This window comes from Podarcis melisellensis (genome assembly GCF_964234715.1).
Source record: "Podarcis melisellensis genome assembly, chromosome: 11".
In the NCBI taxonomy this organism is placed as follows: domain Eukaryota; kingdom Metazoa; phylum Chordata; class Lepidosauria; order Squamata; family Lacertidae; genus Podarcis; species Podarcis melisellensis.
The window spans coordinates 18,023,650-18,044,003 of NC_138543.1; the positions used below are offsets into that span (position 1 = coordinate 18,023,650).

The following is a 20,354-nucleotide window of genomic DNA, read 5'->3' on the forward strand; positions in this document are numbered from 1 at the left end:
AGCATCATCTTTTAAAATTTTAAATAGTTCAGCTGGAATACCATCACTTCCACTGGCCTTGTTATTTGCAGTGCTTTCTAAGGCCCATTTGACTTCACTTTCCAGGATGTCTGGCTCAAGGTCAGCAACCACACTACCTGGGGTATACGAGACATCCATTTCTTTCTGGTATAATTCCTCTGTGTATTCTTGCCACCTCTTCTTGATGTCTTCTGCTTCTGTTAGGTCCTTTCCACTTTTGTCCTTTATTATGGAAATCTTTGTACAAAATGTTCCTTTCATATCTCCAATTTTCTTGAACAGATCTCTGGTTCTTCCCATTCTATTGCTTTCCTCTATTTCTTTGCATTGCTCGTTTAAGAAGGTCTTCTTGTCTCTCCTTGCTATTCTTTGGAAATCTGCATTCAATTTCCTGTATCTTTCACCATCTCCCTCGCATTTTGCTTGCCTTCTCTCCCCCGCTATTTGTAAGGCCTCATTGGACAGCCACTTTGCTTTCTTGCATTTCCTTTCCATTGGGATGGTTTTCGTTGCTGCCTCCTGTATAATGTTACGAGCCTCCATCCATAGTTCTTCAGGCATTCTGTCCACCAAATTTAAATCCTTAAACCTGTTCTTCACTTCCACTGTGTATTCATAAGGAATTTGACTTAGATTGTATCTTACCGGCCCAGTGGTTTTTCCTACTTTCTTCAGTTTAAGCTTGAATTTTGCTATAAGAAGCTGATGATCTGAGCCACAGTCAGCTCCAGGTCTTGTTTTTGCTGACTGTATAGAGCTTCTCCATCTTTGGCTGCAGAGAATATAATCAATCTGATTTCGATGCTGCCCATCTGGTGATGTCCATGTGTAGAGTCGTCTCTTGTGTTGTTGGAAAAGCGTGTTTGTGATGACCAACTTGTTCTCTTGGCAGAACTCTATTAGCCTTTGCCCTGCTTCGTTTTGATCTCCAAGGCCAAACTTGCCAGTTGTTCCTTTTATCTCTTGACTCCCTACTTTAGCATTCCAATCCCCTATAATGAGAAGAACATCCTTCTTTGGTGTCACTTCTATAAGGTCTTGTAAGTCTTCATAAAATTGGTCAATTTCAGTTTCTTCAGCACAAGTAGTTGGTGCATAAACTTGGATTACTGTGATGTTAAAAGGTCTGCCTTGGATTCGTATCGAGATCATTCTATCATTTTTGAGATTGCATCCCAGTATAGCTTTCGCCACTCTTTTGTTGACTATGAGGGCCACTCCATTTCTTTTACGGGTTTCTTGCCCACAGTAGTAGATATGATGGTCATCCGAACTGAATTCACCCATTCCCGTCCATTTTAGTTCACTGATGCCCAGGATGTCAATATTTATTCTTGCCATCTCATTTTTGACCACCTCCAACTTACCCAGGTTCATGGTTCTTACATTCCAGGTTCCTATGCAATATTTTTCTTTACAGCATTGGACTTTCCTTTCGCTTCCAGGCATATCCGCAACTGAGCGTCCTTTCGGCTTTGGCCCAGCCGCTTCATCAGCTCTGGATCTACTTGTACTTGCCCTCCGCTCTTCCCCAGTAGCATGTTGGACGCCTTCCGACCTGAGGGGCTCATCTTCCAGCGTCATATCTTTTATATGCCTGTTGTCTTTGTCCATGGAGTTTTCTTGGCAGGGATACTGGAGTGGCTTGCCGGTTCCTCCTCCAGGTGGATCACGTTTGGTCAAAACTCTCCACTATGACCTGTTCATCTTGGGTGCCCTGCTCGGCATAGTTCATAGCTTCTCTGAGTTCTTCAAGCCCCTTCGCCACGGCAAGGCAGTGATCCATGAAGGGGACCTTGGAACTAGAATAGCTCCATTCTCAAACATTTTGGCTCCCAAACGCCGAAAACCCAGAAGGAACAAACGTCTGACATAGCTTCCGCTGTGCAAAAACCTAGCTGTCGGCCAATCGGACTCAACGTTTGGGAAGTCTAACAGCCTTCCAGAACGGATTATGTTTAAGTTCTGAGGTACCACTGTACTTTTTTTACATACCCTAAACTGCAATGGCTGCCCTTGTAGTGAATCCACTGCAGCTAACCTTCTGAAATCTAGTAGGGCTCGTGGCTTTAGAAGAAGTAACCACCGCTGCAAATTTCATCCAATTCTCCTGTTAAATTAAACACACATTTCCTTAAATAAATGAAAAAAGGTGTCCAGGCCCAAAACTCCTGGACGTGTTTGACTGTAATTTGTCAGTCTTAACTCACTTTGAAGAGGCTGCTATGTCTTCAAATTTTATCCACTATTGGTGTTTCGCAACTTTCTGACTAGTTGCAGGACCTTAGCCAGACCTAGCAGAGTACACGCAGAATCCATGGAAGCAACTGGCAACTTGGCTGCAGACAGGATAGACAAAGCAGGAACCAGGAATAAAGCAGGAACCAGGAACTTGTAGTTAGGTGTTTATTATATACAGTGGACTATTTACAAGAACAGAACACGGATCTTTTGCTAGCTCTCTCTGACACCACTCACAACTCCTACACTGACACACAGAACTCTGAACCTCTGAACTACAAACACATTCCAGTTAGTAGGCCATTAATTATCACTCCCTTGTGAGAGCTTGACCAATCAGGGAGCTGTCTCCATGTCTCTGTTATCACCAGGCAAACTTACTCCTTCAGATTGCCTTCTGGCTGTCTGCCACACCTTAATTGACTCTGTGTGAGTAGCTGCATGTATTCAGATTCCCAACAGCACAGGTACTTGATAGTTCATATATTGTGGATTGTGGGAAACAAAGTCTGCTTCAGATCCAAAACATGACTCTAATCAGACAGACCACAGAGCAAATCAGAACAGATTTTTTCTTTCTTTCCAAAATGACGAATACACATCTGAATCATATCATGTGGCCCGTGCACATCCCTAATGCCATGGCTTGTGGGGCCGCAGTTTGTGTCTGGTGCTGCCTTTCATCAGCATATAGCACCGGTACTGAGGGAACTGCACTGGCTGCCAATATAAAATAAATAATTAGCAACCATGGCACAATTGTCATCTTGATAAGTAATCTGCATGTGTAAGACATCTTGCTTTCTGAAGTGTTTCATCTGAGGCTAGGTTTAAAACGCTGGGGAAGATGTTCATGAAAAATTTAACATCCTTTCCTGATTCTGAAAAAGGAGAATAATACTACTTCTGATGAATTCCCATATTCAAAGTACTACAGCATTGTTAACCAGGTAAAACAGCTTTTGATTAACTCATAAATTCAAAGGATTTGAATACAAGAATTAGAAGAAGCATTTTAATACGGATGTCAGTAACATATTTGAAGTCACTAACAGGACTTCAGTTTGTTTAGGCCTAATTTTCACAGTGGAAGTGAACCTGTGTCTGGGATGGGGAGGGCTGAGTGGGGAAGGTTCATGTAAGTAATTGTTCATTCACGTCAAAAAGAAAGCCTATCATATTGGGGGAAAGGGTTCTAGTCTAAAATTCCCTCTGGTGTGCTAGTTCTTTATCAGGAGAGTCATTTAATCATGTGAGATCCCATATTCATTCTGAAATGGTACAGACCAAATACTGGCTTATCTCCTCAGTTAAAACTAGATATAACACCAGCTGTGAACTATCTTTTCTCATTGTGTTCTAGTGAGCCTGACCAGAATGAAAACAAGGCATTTTTTAATAACAACAACAACATCATACCCACACACTATTCACTTTTCCTCAAGGGTAGCTTGTCAGGGTTTTGATGCTATAAAATCACCAAGACAACCATGTTGTCACTTGTACATCATCACTGAGCCTCATATAAAGCATCAGGGTGATTATGTTATATGCAAGCTTCACACACTTTCATCACAAATCAAATACAAAGCATAGAACTTTCACGTAACTTGAAATAAGCTGGTTTTCGGTTGAGTCAGTTCACACATCAAGGATGAAGCCATGAGATGAATGATATTTATATGTGAAACGGTCCTCATTTATAAATGAAAGCTGCCTCTAAGGATACCAGATCTCACAGCTTTAGGGTGTACTCATATGCTGATAATGGTCTAAAAAACTAAACAAAACATTGAGCTGGTGGTAACTGTCCTTATTTCTAATCTGTTGACAGAGCACTTCCAGTGGTTGTTTGCCCTCTTTTACATCTATCTTAATTGTGTTTCATAGCAGTTGATTGTTAAAACTTGAGGGAAACCCTTGACAAAAAGAGCTTCCTGGAGATGTGGAGACCTGGGGTTCTAAAATGCATGAGGAGTCTCCATGAATACAAGGGGCTTCCTTCTTCAGAAGATCACCCTTCAACACCGAGAGGGCAGGAAGAACAGGAATAGGGGTAAAAGTGGCATTAATGCCCTGCCTCCCTCATGCAATTGCAGTACACCTGAAGAGGACTAAGTACCTCAGAAAAAAACAAAAGTGTGTTCAAACCTCTTCCACCACACAACTTAAGATCTTCACCATCTATATCAACTGACATTTTAAAACTTTTTCCCAGCCGAGACCCAAGCTCTGTCATGTTTAAGGGTGAACTTGCTTTATATTTTCTTTCCCACTCCGCAATCACAGCAACACAAAGGCATTCAGGTACAAATACTTTCATTCCTCTTACATCTGTGTCAGCTCCGCACAGGTTGACAGTCATCTTCTGTCATTTACTCACACTGAAAATAATGGTTTTAAAATTCTTGTCACGCTAGTTCCTCGATTTCTGAAGACAAGCAAGGCAAGTGTGAGGGTGAATGGTTCAATAATTATTCTTTGAGTACAGAGATACTGCGATCAAGTTGGGTATGACAGAAAGATCCTGGCAGGTGCATGATAAAAATGGAAGTTTCAACAACTATACACTGTGTCAATTATTAGTAAGAACATGCATAGCTACTAATTGTGCTGTTTGGTAACTTCAGAACACATTTTGCTGTTTAAATGGTATGGGGGGATGTATAATTTCCCAGTTATAATGCATGAAATGTAACAACAGGCTTCTATTTTTATTTTAAAAATAAACTTTTGATTCAGGGGATGTTTGGCTTTTCTTGCCTGTAAGCATAGTACGCACAAAAGAAGCGGTTACACTATTGATCCATTTTGTTGGTAAAGAGATATGCAAAATGTAGGTACATATAATTTCTAGATCAGACAGAAAAAGCAGTCTACATAAGCCAGTCAGTGAATATCACAAAGCCCAATGATTCAATCCTGCACAGTAGGTCTTACTCCCAAGTAAATACGCATAGGATTATTACTATCATTATCCTGAAAGTAATCTACCACTTAATGTCGAAATAGGCTTCTAAGTGGTTTACAAAGAGGAAAAACCAATTACACAGCATTAAAATATAACCCTCTGTAATTAAAATATGCAGTAAAGCATTCCCATTAAAACAACACAGCAATTAAAACAGAAGACTCCGATCAAGAGGTCGTCGTAAGCAAGTGCATCTTCAAAAGCCTTAGGCCACAAGTCTTGAGAGCAAAGTATGGAGCCATACCCTGAATAACTCCAGGTTCATTTCTCTTACCACGTTTCTGGCAACATGGGTGCACTATGACCCAACAAGGTGCTCACTTAAAGCAGAAACCCTCCTGCAACTCAGTCATGGTCACAGCATTATTCCAGGCCTACTTACAGAGTCTCTTATTGGCAAAAGAAAGAATTGAGCTTCATGATGGAGTCATAAGAGATCGTTGGAGTGCTTCCATGCAAAGCATCTGGAATCTAATCATCATGCTTTGTTCGCATACATCCACATAACACCACCAGTGCCTAAAAGAGTGTATGCCCCAATATCAACCATCTTGTAAACTCTAATGGGGCTGCCGCCACTGTGCGCTCCCAATGACAGGGCCTTCTTGGTAGTAATATCAATGCAGAAAAGAAGTCTGCCTCATATCAGACTTACAGGTGCGCACAAGAATCAACGGGAGGGCAACTTTGAGGGACTGTGTGGAGGATGCTTGTTCCTAAGCTATGGTGGCCTTCCAAGGACAAAGTAAAGCATCTGCTTTAACGTGTCACAAAATCTAGAAAGAAAAATAGAACAGGCAGGAAGGAAGAGGGAGCCCAGTTTAGACTCACATCAAGGTCTGATACAGCCCCTTCCTGTGACCATGTTTCTTCCTCCCTAGACATCTAGAAAAGAAAACTAGATTTTGTGGAGAAAAGCTCCCGGCTTACTCTCTCAACTATTAGCTCTACCTCAGCTGTGAGAAGGGAGATAGAAAGGGCTAGTAATTAACCCCTCCTTCCCAGAATATCTGTTCCTTTCTTTGGCTTCCGTAGATGGCTCTAATCTATCTATGATGGCACTCAGCTCTATTTCTCCTTTACATCTGCAGGTGAGGCAGTAGAAGTGCTGGACCAGTGTCTTGCCTCGGTAATGGACTGGATGAGAGCCAACAAACTAAACCTCAATCCAGATCAGACTGAGGCACTCTTAGTGGGTGGGTCCCTAGACCAGATGGGTGGGAGATCGCCTGCTCTTGATGGGGTTACACTTCCTCTGAAGGAGCAGGTTTGTAGTTTGGGGGTATTCCTGGATCCTTTGTTGTGCTGAAGGCTCAGGTGGCCTCAGTGGCCCGGAATGCCTTCCATCAGCTTCGGCTGGTAGCCCAGCTACCCCCCTATCCGGACAGGGATAGTCTAACTATTGTCTATGCTCTAGTAACCTCAAGGTTAGATTACTGCAATGTATTATACACAGGGCTGCCTCTGAAGACAGTTCGGAAATTTCAGCTAGCGCAGAATTCAGTGGCCAGGTTGCTCACCAGACATATTACACCAATCCTGGTCTGACTGCACTGCCTACCAATTAGTTTTGGGGCCCAATTCAAAGTGCTGGTGTTGATCTATAAAGCCTTAAACAGCTCAGGAACGCAATACCTCAAGGACCGCTTCTTTCCATATGAACCTACCCAGACCCTGAGATCATCTCATGAGGCCCTTCTTTGTGTGCCTCCTTGAGAGATCTGGAGGGTGGCAACACAAGAATGGGGCCTTCTCTGCAATGGCTCACCCTCTATGGAATGCTCTCCCCAGGGTTTCCCTGGCACCTTCGTTATACACCTTTAGGCACCAGGCAAAAGCGTTCCTTTTTAAATAGGCCTTGGTTGTCGTATGTCCTTTTAAATTGTGGTTCCTTTTTTGGAGGGAAGGGGGTGTTATTGGGTGGTTGATTTTGTTTTGCTTGTATATGTTGTGGCCTTGTATTCTGTGAACCACCCTGAGACCACTGGATGTAGGGTGGTATATAAATAATAATAATAATAATAATAATAATAATAATAATAATAATAATAATAATAATATCTTTCCAGAGCAGAGGATGTTGCACACAGAAGCAAAGGGGATGCTATGTGTCTACTATGGAGTCATGTGGCTGCTGATTGACATGGCAGCCATCCAGCAAGCTGATACATAAGCTGTCATGACATACTATCTGATTCAATTTAACAAACCAGTACAACTCAGCCATTTCCTGTAATCCTGCCAAGAACACACCTCTCCTCCTATATTTAGACCTGTCTGACTTTTCCTTAGCCAAATCAGCCACACTTCCTTTGTTAAAATCTTTACTATTAACTCAGATACTATCAGCCTTCTTCTGAGCAGCTGAATAGTCCCTAGCATCACAGCAGCACAAAGAGGGGCTAGATTGTGGGCTTGTAAATAGGCAACAGCAAAGAAAATGCAGCCTGCACAACATTTTTCCTCCCAAACATTTTTTTTAATGGTTCCTACAGCATTCTGCTGCAATCTCTGTCCACAAGCAAACCCTTTGTAAAGTCCAGTGGAACCCCAAAAACGAATCAACTACAAAATGTAAATGAAAATGGGTTTTGGTTCTTCAGCAATTTTTTAATGTCCTCTATCAACACTTCACTGCAAAGGTCCTGTAATGTTGTGTATGTTTCATACAAGCTGACATACATAATGATTTAGCACAAATGAGCAAGTTCCCAGACAAAATATCATAGCTGCACTGCTGCTTCTCTGTTCCTGTTGCTACTTCACTATTCAGGGCTAAATCATGATTTGGCTCACTATTACTTCTAAACCTGGGCTCACAGCTTGCCTCACTGAAGAAAAACCATGAGTTGAAGCCAATGTTCTTGGTTTGCCGGTCTTGGGTTGTCTGGGGAAGACAAACCATCATCCCAGGTTCAGAAATAATCCTAAAACAAACCAAGGCTTAGTTTTGAGCAGAACATCAGGATGGTGGGAGGAGCACTGCAGTTGCAATCTGTGGTTCAAAACCCCAAATTTGCTCATTTATGTTAGCCAAGGATTGGGTTGGCATTGTATGTGAACTTGTCCTCTAACATAATTTCTTACTGTTGGCTGTGAACGCATGTCTGCACATAGTCATATAAACCTCATTGCTGTCAGATTCTCCAAGATAAAGATAGATTTAAGGTAAGGATAAAAAGGTTTGTATAGTTAAAGCCATGGTTTTCCCAGTAGTAATGTATGGAAGTGAGAGCTGGACCATCAAGAAGGCTGATCGCCGAAGAATTGATGCTTTTGAATTATGTTGCTGGAGGAGATTCTTGAGAGTCCCATGGACTGCAAGAAGATCAAACGTATCCATTCTTAAGGAAATCAGCCCTGAGTGCTCACTGGAAGGACAGATCGTGAAGCTGAGGCTCTAATACTTTGGCCACCTCATGAGAAGAGAAGACTCCCTGGAAAAGACCCTGATTTTGGGAAAGATGGAGGGCACAAGGAGAAGGGGACGACAGAGGACGAGATGGTTGTACAGTGTTCTCAAAGCTGCAAACATGAGCCTGACCAAACTGCGGGAGGCGGTGGAAGACAGGAGTGCCTGGCGTGCTCTGGTCCATGGGGTCACGAAGAGTCAGACATGACTAAACGACTAAACAACAACAACAACAAAGGATAAAAAGATATTGGGGGGGTTGTATTCATTAATCCATGTTCTCAAATGCAACTGCTTAACTGGGATCAATATACCAAAATATGCTTTCAGATTGTGATTGTCTGGATTGTTGGAACCAAATTCATGAATTCAGCACCCAGGACTCAGATATATACACCCTACTGACAGTTCCTGCGAGAGTTCATGCTTACTCATGCTGCTCTAACAGCCAATTTGATATTAAAGCTTTAGGACCGTGCCAAGGAAAACATGTAAACAGCTGACATCTTATTGAAAACATTTCAATGCATTTGTTCAAATCGATATACACAAATCATTGATATTAAAAGTAAGGCTGAGTCAAATATTCTGAACCTAACATTTTCAACTCAGCATTTGGCACTGAAGCTCCCCTTCTTCACACATCACCATCACTTTGAGGTCCTGGCAGTGGCAATCCATCTCCATCACTGCTTAACCTAATTATGTTTATTTTGGCTGTGCTGCTGTGAGCCCAATGTTGCACATTGGTGCTGCAGAGCTGAAGAAGGAAAAATGACACCAAACATTGATGTTTCCACCATCAGGTCTTCTACCACAACAATGCCACTGTCACAGAGGAGGATAATGTAACCTTATTTGTAAGGCTACCTTGAAAAACCCCACAAAATTAATCAAAAGGCATGGAGGGCAGGGTCCAGCCCTAAGTTCAACATGGCAAACATCAGTTTTTCCTCATCCTTTTTAAAGGAATCTTATAACTCGCTGCTTGTAACGGTAGTGGCTGCACTATTGTTCTAACAGTTCCAATTAAACCAAGGTGCAATGTGGTTGAACTGCATCATCACTAGGTGGCAGCTTTTGAAATTCGCCAGGCACATTTTGCCACAGGGTGGCGCTGTGGGTTAAACCACAGAGCCTAGGACTTGCCGATCAGAAGGTCGGCAGTTCGAATCCCCGTGATGGGGTGAGCTCCCGTTGCTCGGTCCCTGCTCCTGCCAACCTATCAGTTTGAAAGCACATCAAAGTGCAAGTAGATAAATAGGTACCGCTCTGACGGGAAGGTAAATGGCATTTCCGTGCGCTGCTCTGGTTCATCAGGAGCGGCTTAGTCACAATGGCAATATGACCCAGAAGCTGTACGCCAGCTCCCTTGGCCAATAAAGCGAGATGAGCGCCGCAACCCCAGAGTGGGACACGACTGGACCTAATGGTCAGGGGTCCCTTTACCTTTACCTTTATCAGCCGCTTGCGACCAAGTGAAGATGCCCAGGTGCCAGGATGGAGATGCATGCCTGGGGATCCTTGGATCCTGACTGTTTATATAGCTGAGTTTCTAGCTTATATAGCTGAGTTTCTAACACTGCTAGAATGGTACTTTAGACTGGACACGTCTATTTGAAGCATGAATACCATCACAGAGATCCTGCATTAAAAAGAGAACTAGGCATTCAGTAAATACAGGCAGCAAATTAGGGTGCAACACCTGGGGACACAGTTGTGTTGTGTGACAGCCCCACAGCCGCAGAAACAGAAGGTGAAATGCATGCGCAAAATTTAATATTCACATGTTTATTATTAATATGAGTATATGTCATGTACTGTGGAACTGAACAAATCTCTCGAAGTAACTCTTAAACATTCATGAGATACTTTACTTTTCATTAGATTTGTTCTGGCAGTGCAAAATTAGCAAAGTCATCTCCAGCTGGTAAAAACATTAGTGTGTGTGTTTCTATGTGTGAGCATGATATTGTCACAGAAAATGGTGTATCACATTAATTAAATCTAACGATTGCCTTCTCTAGGGTCCTACTGGTTGTCGAATCACACCAGATTCTGAATACTGCTAATCAGTGTTCTTATAAGTGCTTGCTTCTGGTCAGCAGTGGCAAGTGTCCTGTCCCCTATACTGGGCACCCCAGTGCTTCCAGCATGAGCCTCTGGGGCATCTGAAGGAGATGACAGGAACACAGAGAATCTGCCTGCACAAACCCAGGAGAGAAACCACCTTTCCTTCCCTCCACAGAGAATCGAAATGGGGTGGTTGCTCTCACACGTTAGGGTTTTCCAGAAGCATCAATAACAAGACTCAGTTTGCATCTTCTCCACAGCATGAAAGCAAATACCCTCTTCCCTTTCCCTTCTTATACATATCTTAGGATTCTGGGAAAGGAGGTCTCAAAAGTGACTGGCTTGGCTTTTTTTGTGGATCATGTCATTTTAATGAATTTCATCTGGCTTATCTTATAGGAAGAAGTAGTGGTGTTTCTTCCCCTCTTAGGACATATAATAGCCCATGCTTGCTTTCCCTGGATGAAGCACTGAAGTCAAAATAATGTTAGAGGCTATATGTGTCTGAATGCCAGTTGTTGGGCATCACAAGTGAGAAACGTGCTATTTTGTTCAGGGCCTAATTTTGGACTTCCCAGAGACACTTGGTTGGCCACATGAGAACAGGATGTTTGACTGGGTGGACCACCCTATGTTATTAAAGAAAGCCAAGTCAGAAAAAAGCAGGTTTGCCCCATGTACTGATTCAAGCATATTCAATATAAATTATGTGGAGTGCATTTCAACTGGAATCCTATTTCCCACAAAGAAAGGCTATGATCTCTCTGAGGACCTCATTCTGACTAGTTGGGCCAAGGGCTAAACTGAAAACCTCCCTCTGTGTTCTGTAGTTTTAACAGAGTTAGACTATGGCAATACATTTTACACTATAAAGGGGTTGGCTCTGGTGGGCCAGGGGTTAAATCTGGACTTCAGAGGGGTGCCCTCTTGTCTCTAGCTATTAAAGCCCTTTCTTCCTCCCTTAGCTCTCTATTTCTGGAATCAGCCTGAGGAGGAAGAAAGGAGGAAGTCCTCTTGCTGCTAAAGAAGTCCTAGTCTCCCTCTTTCTTCTATTGAAGCAGATCAAGAAGTGAATGTGGTTGTGAGAGACATTTTTCCTCTCCCTGATGAGTTCTGGTCTTGATATCCAAACACCCTTTCCTGATTCAAGCAGAGAATGGAAGACAAAGAAGCAACACTTGCTATTCTAGAAAACCATAAAGTGAGGTGCCATGAAGAGTAAAGGTAAAAGGTAAAGGGACCCCTGACCATTAGGTCCAGTAGCGGACGACTCTGGGGTTGTGGGTCTCATCTCGCTTTACTGGCCAAGGGAGCCGGCATACAGCTTCCCGGTCATGTGGCTAGCATGACTAAGCCGCTTCTGGCAAAACCAGAGCAGCGCACGGAAACGCCGTTTACCTTCCCGCCAGAGCGGTACCTATTTATCTACTTGTACTTTGATGTGCTTTCAAGCTGCTAGGTTGGCAGGAGCAGGGACAGAGCAATGGGAGCTCACTTCGTCATGGGGATTCGAACCACCAACCTTTTGATCAGTAAGCCCTTGGCTCTGCGGTTTAGACCACAGCACCACCCGCGTCCCATTAGGAGTAGCTGTTGCTTAAACAACATCATGTCTCAGTAATGATCTGCAACCTCTACCACCACATATTCCAAGTGTCCCCAAAATATGTTCTGAACTTTCTAGCTATTTTTATATTATATGTATTTTTAATACTTTATCAAAGAACATACTAATGATTAACATTAAAGAATTGACTTTCTAAAAAGCAAAATGAAGGCTTCTGAAGAAGTGTGCATGCACGCGAAAGCTTATACCCAGAACCAACTTAGTTGGTCTCTAAGGTGCCACTGGACAATTTTTAATTTTTTTAATTTATTTTGACTGCGTCAGACCAACACGGCTACCTACCTGAACAGGCATAGGCAAACTCGGCCCTCCAGATGTTTTGGGACTACAACTCCCATCATCCCTGACCACTGGTCCTATTAGCTAGGGATGATGGGAGTTTTAGTCCCAAAACACCTGGAGGGCTGAGTTTACCTATACCTGTACCTGAATCTGAGGGCATCTCAGTTATTCTCCAATACCTTCCTTAACACAGATAATAAAGTAGCAAATGTGCAATGAATTTAGCTACAGAACTAATGGTGGCAACATCAGTTTCGTGCAATAATGAAACATATCAGCCTTTGACATCAATATTTCCATTCATGTTTATCAGCTAACTAGCTGGACAGCATCCTGGATTGTGTATACAATTTCAGCTGGAAATTGATACCCGCTGTGAATGATCTGGTTTGTCTTCACTGCCATCAGGGCCACCCAGAACCGGAGGTGTTAATTACGAAAGCAGATGTTTAACCTGGGGGATTTGCCAGTTGTGTGTGTGTGTGTGTTTTAAGTAAGGCATTCAGCAGCAGCCACTCTAGAGGTCATCTTCTTCTTTATTAAGGAAAGGCTGCAGCTTTTGCAGTACAAGCATCTCTTTGCAAGTGGAAGGTGCCGGGTTCAAATCCTGCCATTCCAAATGAAGCATAAAAAGCTATAGTTGTTCCAAGTACTTCCATCTTCTTAAAATATTCTGAAGCTACAGGTCTAATGTTTTCTAAGGGAAATTCATATATACATATACATGTGTGTGTGTGTTCTAACACTTCAACCAAAAGATCGACATTCCCTACATTCTTGTAAACACCATGTTTTAATACCTACTGTTGGCAACATGGCAAGACATTCAAAGGATTCAGTGGCCTTCCAATGGATGGTCATTCTCAGTCTCCTTGTTTGTAAAGCAAAACTTTATTAACTTACTTATTACAAAATTTTAAAAGGGTCTCATCTACACATTTCAGCTACTTCAGGGAATCCCTCCATGTGCCATTTGCCATTTAGATTTCACAGGTCCCTTTCAGTTCCCAACACACATCAGTTTACACAGAAGGTATCAGTGTGCGATTATCACCCCTTTCCACCACACCAATAAAAACTTCTCTCTTTTTTGATATGTGCACTGTTATAGCGAAAATTATCCTTGAAGTGTTTCACACATACTCTTTATCTTTCCATAAAAGCTGCAACATGAGACTCAGGGTTCCACAAAAGTGCTTGCATGGTTTACGAAGTTGTGGGAACAGAATGTGGGTCCTTCAGATCAAATGCTATATGAGATCCAGGGCATCCCGAGCAGGAGATCAAGTCCATGGACTGCCAGTCCCTACCATGACAGTGTCATTCTGTCATTTCTCCTAACAAGCCGTTTGAAACAAAGACAAGCTATGGGCCCAAGCAAAAAGCTCTGTGCTTTCTTTGGGTAGTGGGGGGAAAAACTTTGCAAAGTGTTTATTACCTTCCGAGCTGTTGGTATGTAGCCCTTTTCTGCTTAGGGAGTAAACACAGGCAGAAAAGAGTCATTTGTCCATATAAGCAAGCATGTTTTTCTCCTCGGTCGGCCTTTAACAGTAGTTTTCTCAGGATTTAACTTCCGTAACTCTGCTTCTGTTTTCTTAGCTTTCTTGATATGAGAAATCATGTTGTGATAAGTCACATCAGGCTGTGTCAGTCACAAAGTTAATCCATAAACAAACTGAAGAAAACTTTTTTACCATTAAATCCTATGCCTTGGAAAGTGAAATTAACAAAACAAAGTGTTTGACATATCAGTGGGCAAGATTTATCCAATTTTATTTAATTCAAAGGAGATAAATTATATCAGGCATACACATAAACTAAATATCTATTAATAGCAACAATTAAAGACCCAGCATGTCTTATTTTTTCAACAGGCCTGCAAAATAGGATGGAAGGTCCACAATTAATCTGTCTCAGTGCCCCTACCAAGTCAGATCCAGGTCATTGCTTGAGATTTCAGGTGGAGGAGAATGGGCAGAAAATATTATATATTACAGACTTAAAGCGCCCCAAACAGGATACTAGTCTGCTAATTCTTCCTTCCCTGAGTGCTGATATTTCCCTGTTGATCTATACCATGATTCCTATTGACATTTCATCCCCCTTCTCAAAGTTAACCAAGAACTGCATATCCCATAAAGATCCAACAAGGAAACAGCCATTTTCCAAAGATGCAAAATGTTAATGAATAGCAGGAAAGCACGTGGGGTTCAAAATAATGTACATTCTGCACATTTTACAAGATAAGTGGCTTCCAAACCAAGTAAGGGTTCATAACTGTCATTTCTTGTATATTTCTAAAATCTATGCATTGAGCTTTTAGGAGATTTTGCTTTAGCTGTAGTTTTACTCTCCTGATGCTTCTCAGTCTTCAGCTGCTGACAACAGTGTCTTTCAGAGCAGACTGTTATCTTCAAACTGGGTCAATAAAGGCCTTTTAAAAAAAACTTTTATTGGAAATAAATGTGACCAATTTGAGGTTTCTTGCTCTTTCCTATGATGCGATGAACATTCTCTCATTAGATTTTTGCTTTGCACATTATTCAGTAACTAAGAGATTATTAAATCTTACAAAATGGCAACATTGTATTATTCCCTTAATCTAATTTCTTCATCACTAGAAAATGGGTTCTACCACCTCTCTGTCACTCAAGTCACGAGCAAAATCTCTTTCTAGTCTAGCCCTTCCATTTAGAATTACTGTAGCCATCACATTACTTTTTATTAGATTTCTTTTTTCAAAGGATGAGCAAACCATGCTACTAGAAATCCAATCTTTCGAAGGAGCTTAAAAAAATATTGGTAATGGAAAGGCATGGAAATCTAGAAAAGTGAAATGTAACACAGTTTCCCTTCAGAGAAAAATGGACTAACTGGACTAACACAAGAACAATGAAAGATATATTTGGAGAGTCACACATCATCTCCTACTTAGAAACTATCAATTTCATTAAGCAATGAATTATCTATCTGGCATCGATTTAGACCTAAAATAATTTACTTATCCCACACATAGCACTCTTGTGCTTTAATGATGCATTTGAAAATCACATGGACTCAAGTTCATGTGTCACACACACACACACACACACACACACACACACACACACCATGATTAAAAACAGTGCAACACTATTAAGTTTCTTCACTGTTTTCCATATGAAGTCTCCTGAAAGATCACACGCTACATTCCAAAAGCCTCATGTAACATGAGAGCAACAGCTAAACTTGTTACTTTTCCAACCGATGTCCACTCCTTGAAAACAATGAGCCAGAACATTAGAAACCAAGTTTGTCGTACCAAGAAAAAACAGAACCAGAAATTAAGTAGTGCCTATAAATTTAGGGACACAGGTGGCGCTATGGGTTAAACCACAGAGCCTAGGACTTGCCGATCAAAAGGTCGCGGTTCGAATCCCCACGACAGGGTGAGCTCCAGTTGCTTGGACCCTGCTCCTGCCAACCTAGCAGTTCGAAAGCACGTCAAAGTGCAAGTAGATAAATAGGTACCGCTCTGGCAGGAAGGTAAACAGCGTTTCCGTGCGCTGCTCTGGTTCGCCAGAAGCGGCTTAGTCATGCTGGCCACATGACCCGGAAGCTGTACGCCAGCTCCCTCGGCCAATAAAGCGAGATGAGCTCCGCAACCCCAGAGTCGGCCACGACTGGACCTAATGGTCAGGGGTCCCTTTACCTTATAAATTTAAGACTGCTCCAAACAATATTTTGTACTTAGCTTAAGGCAACTATAGAAAGAAGACACAACTGCAACATCCGTGCGGAAAGGTGCTTTTGTGCATTGCGGGAATCTGATCCTTTCCCTAATCCTGAATAGCAAAGTGCCATTTCAGATGTCACAAGTCAAGGCCCGAAAGAGTGCTGTACCTCTGCTCTCTCTCCCACTCCTCTCCTTGCATGCAAGGCTTCAGGGCTTGCATTGTGGTTATCTTAAAGCACAGTTGCCAGTTTCTTCCAAAGTGTGGAACTGTGATTAAATTGTGGATTCCAAACCACAATGTGAAACCATATCAGAAATGTTGTACCCAGACTGCAACTTCCTTTTTAAAAAAAAAAAAGAAAGAGAAAGAGAAGTAACTGTATTTTAACTGGAAATGGTAAGTTGGTTCCAGACTCAATCAATAAAAGTCACAAAAATCAATGGGACAAATTAGTAACTTAAGTCCCACTAGCTTCATTGGGTCAAAGGATGGCTAAGTCTGTCTTATTCTGATAGTTTTTGGTTCCTTGGATGAGAGATAAGGGGAGTAAGAAGTACTGATATGAGTAACTCGTGTTTTTAGTATTTTTTCTGTTTTTTGGGGGGAGGGTAAACTGTCATTGTTTAGAATGACACTGTTAGAAAGTTGGACAAAGTAGTTTCTATATACCCTTCATAGCCTGCTACTGGAGATAGAATGCACGGATCATATAAGCCTGTACTTGTGTGGAACTGAACTGAATGTACTTTTGGCTTTAGTAAGCTGTGTTTATTGTTGCATAGAGGGCTTGGAATTTAATTGGATTGATGTGTTCAATTGGATGATTAATTGGCATAGGGTGGTTGGAAGAGTAATTGTCAATCATGTTACTTTAAAATGTGGCATTTGTACCTTTTAGTTGATTTTCTTTTCTAATATTGTATTTCCTGTTTAGAGGGTATTTTGTGAAGTTGTTTATGATGAACTTTCCTTGTATTTTTGCAGCAGACCTTTATGTGCAATGTTTATTTTGATGCCCTTTTCTGTTGTTAATTGTGTTTTATAGAATGTGGAAGACCTCTGGTATTTTTTGTATTTTGTGTTTTTCCAAGATTTGGTGTTTAACCAAGTTGAAAACCGCTTAGAGTTTAAAATAAGTGGTACATAAATACTTCTAATAATAGACACAAAGGTGATTTTCAGTCTTAGAATGCAGAATTCTCTGTCATTCCAAAGATCAGATGATCAGAATATTTGGATAGACAATTAATGAAAAATGACTAATAATAATCAATGATCAACTACATGAACTACTACAAAGGCCAATGCTGCAAAACAGCAAATTGTTATTTGTAATTTTATCACATATTCAAATCTCTCTTTTTCTCCAAAATAATATCAATGTAATCACAGGAAGAAAATAAGGAATAAACACACATATCTAATTTGGGAGTACTTCATTCATATTAACAAGGTCAAATTGGAAGGAAGTTTGTACAGCAACCCCTGTAGATATATCATTACTGCAATAATTTGTAGCTTTGCTTTGTTTTTTTCAGCAGCAGAAGAGGATGCTTCTATTCCAATTATTCAAAAGGTAGATGCAAGCCATGATTATCCACTAAGGTTTGAATTAGCCTAAGGTCAGTCAACTTACTTTTGTAAAAATTCCCTTCTGGTGTCCAGAGAGTTCGCTGACAGTTGGACAGCAATACTTAAACAAGGTTTAGAGCAAAAATCGGTAACAATTGCTCACAAATGCTGAGTAGAACAGCCTCTCCTCTAGGTTCTATTAAAAATAATTAGCAGCTGTGCAACTGCCAAAAGTTGGCAATTATTCTCCTGCATGCAGCCACATTGACATTTTATCTCATTAGAAGACCCAAGGCACCCTGTAAAGTGTTGAGGGTTTATAGCTTGGATTAAAAGATCATGTCATGCACCATTCCAAAATATCATAAGTAGGGTCATGTGAAACCCTTAAACCAATCAGATGGGAAGTTTGCATTATTTCAGGGCTGCTATGCCCTTTCTATGAAAATGGCCGGCATGCCTGCTGGTCTGTGTCTTCTCACCTTCTCCATCTAACCTCTCAAGCCTAGGCAAGAGAGCCATCACCTAATAGCTGAGCAGAAGATAAGATACTGAAGCCATGATCCAACAGAGAGTTAGGCACGCTAGGCCTATTGAAGATCAATAGGCCGAAGCATCCCCAATTCTGGAGAACCTACAAGCTTTCATCAATGGTAACTGCATTGGGAAATATCTCATAATGTAAAAATAAAACAAATGTGAAACATAGTATGTTGGATCTAGACTTCAGTAAGTTAGTTACAACATAAGCCTAATTAAGTTCAATGGGAACTAAGCACACCTTAGTATGGATCCAATCCATTACCAATTTAAGGTTGGCACATCAGCTAACATTGTCCAACAATCATTCTAGATATATCATAATAGTTAAGACAGTGTCCAAAAGATAATAGCATTTCATTCTGCTATATCCACAGAACAATGTCTAATAATCTTAAGAAATGAGTATGATTAAGAAAATACAGGATTACCATATTCTGCCTAAGTCTACCCTAAAGACCCTAGTCTTGAGGATTTGACTGACATTATTGCTATGCAGTTATTCTGTGGCAGTAATATTGTCTCTTAAAATACTTGAAATATAACACTGTTGCAATAGAAACCCATGGAACAGAAACTTGTGTTATTCATAAAATGAAGTAGGGTAAGCTTTACAAAGTTACACAGAAAATTTTGAGAGATAGGTCTGGACAGCTGTGACTTGCTTAGAAGCTAAGTCCTACACCAGTGTTTCCCAAATTTGGGTCTCCAGGTGTTTTGGGACTACAACTCCCATCACCCCTAGCTAGCAAGACCAATGGCCAGGGATGATGGGAATTGTAGTCCAAAAGCAGTTGGATACCCATGTTTGCGAAACACTGTCCTACACCAAAGAGTGTGGGATGTGCTCTGACAAAATTGGATGATCTCCAACAAGATGATGACCATACAAAACACCATATTATACAGCCCTTCCTTCTTCATGGATAGAATTGCCAAAAGTATTCAATATGCCTCTCCTTATCCAGAGATAAGTGAAAGTGACTTTCATACCTCCTAGACCTACGTGTCATGAGACAAACAGCACATAAATGATAAAACCAATAGTGTAAACAAAATATTTCAAACAGCATTGGATGTACTTATACTGGGGGTGGGGAAGTACTTTGGGTTGGAAAACTACGTATTTGTTAACTTTTTTAAATAAAAAAGGAATATATTTCAAACACCAGCAAGCTGGCAATGTGTAAGTGTAACACTCAAATGGGTGGTTAAATATACACATGTACCATTTATATATGAGCATTACAATAGTGGAACAGAAATCTTTCAATAAATAAATATCATTTAACCCTTACAGGTTAGTTATGCCATCTGCTGACTTTAAAATAAACACGCAAAATGAAAACTCTTCCTTTCAGGCCTGCTGAAATGCAAGTAGCAGCAGCAAACGAGCAGCCAATTTATTGCCCATGCCTACACATGTAAACCATTAAACCACAGCTTTCTCTGTTGCATACTTAAACATCACCAATTATCACACAAGTCTAAGTATATTTGTGCTGCTAGATCTCTAATTCCCTTCAACCCTGGCAACTGTGAGAGCACATGATTCGCTGGTAAGGTTTATAACGTATGCAGTATTCTACGGGTGGGAATACTGTCATACCTATGCTTTGCTACTGTTTATGTTGGTTCGCTGCTGGAGGCTGCCAGGCTGCATGAATACAGCACATTTCAGCTCAGAAGGATGTCTTGCCACTGCAGTATTACTTTGTTTGAAAACCAGAATTTATATATGCTCTAATTAGCTCACAGTTGAACAACATACTACACTTGGAGGTGCTCTAGAGTTGCACAAAAGGCTTGACTGCAACTGACACAAATGTTTAGAAAACAAAACAGCTAACACGAACGTGACAGCATGCACCATTCAGTCAGGTTACATGATGCTCACGG

The 20,354-nt window shown here is 41.2% G+C and overlaps 2 protein-coding genes across 3 annotated transcripts in view; both read right to left on the reverse strand.

Moving 5' to 3' along the window:
- The window catches only part of PRR16 (proline rich 16), a 117,960-nt gene that overhangs the window by 83,950 nt on the left and 13,656 nt on the right, over window positions 1-20,354 (reverse strand). The gene's annotated exons all lie outside the window — the stretch shown is intronic.
- Window positions 1-20,354, reverse strand: part of LOC309379943 (craniofacial development protein 2-like) — a gene marked incomplete at its 3' end in the record, with an annotated part of 444,433 nt that overhangs the window by 1,021 nt on the left and 423,058 nt on the right. The window contains exon 2 of the mRNA XM_081929469.1: window positions 651-1,656. Within this exon, the coding sequence (XP_081785595.1) occupies window positions 651-1,635 (985 nt within the window). The 5' untranslated portion in view covers window positions 1,636-1,656. The remainder of the gene's footprint in view (window positions 1-650; window positions 1,657-20,354) is intronic.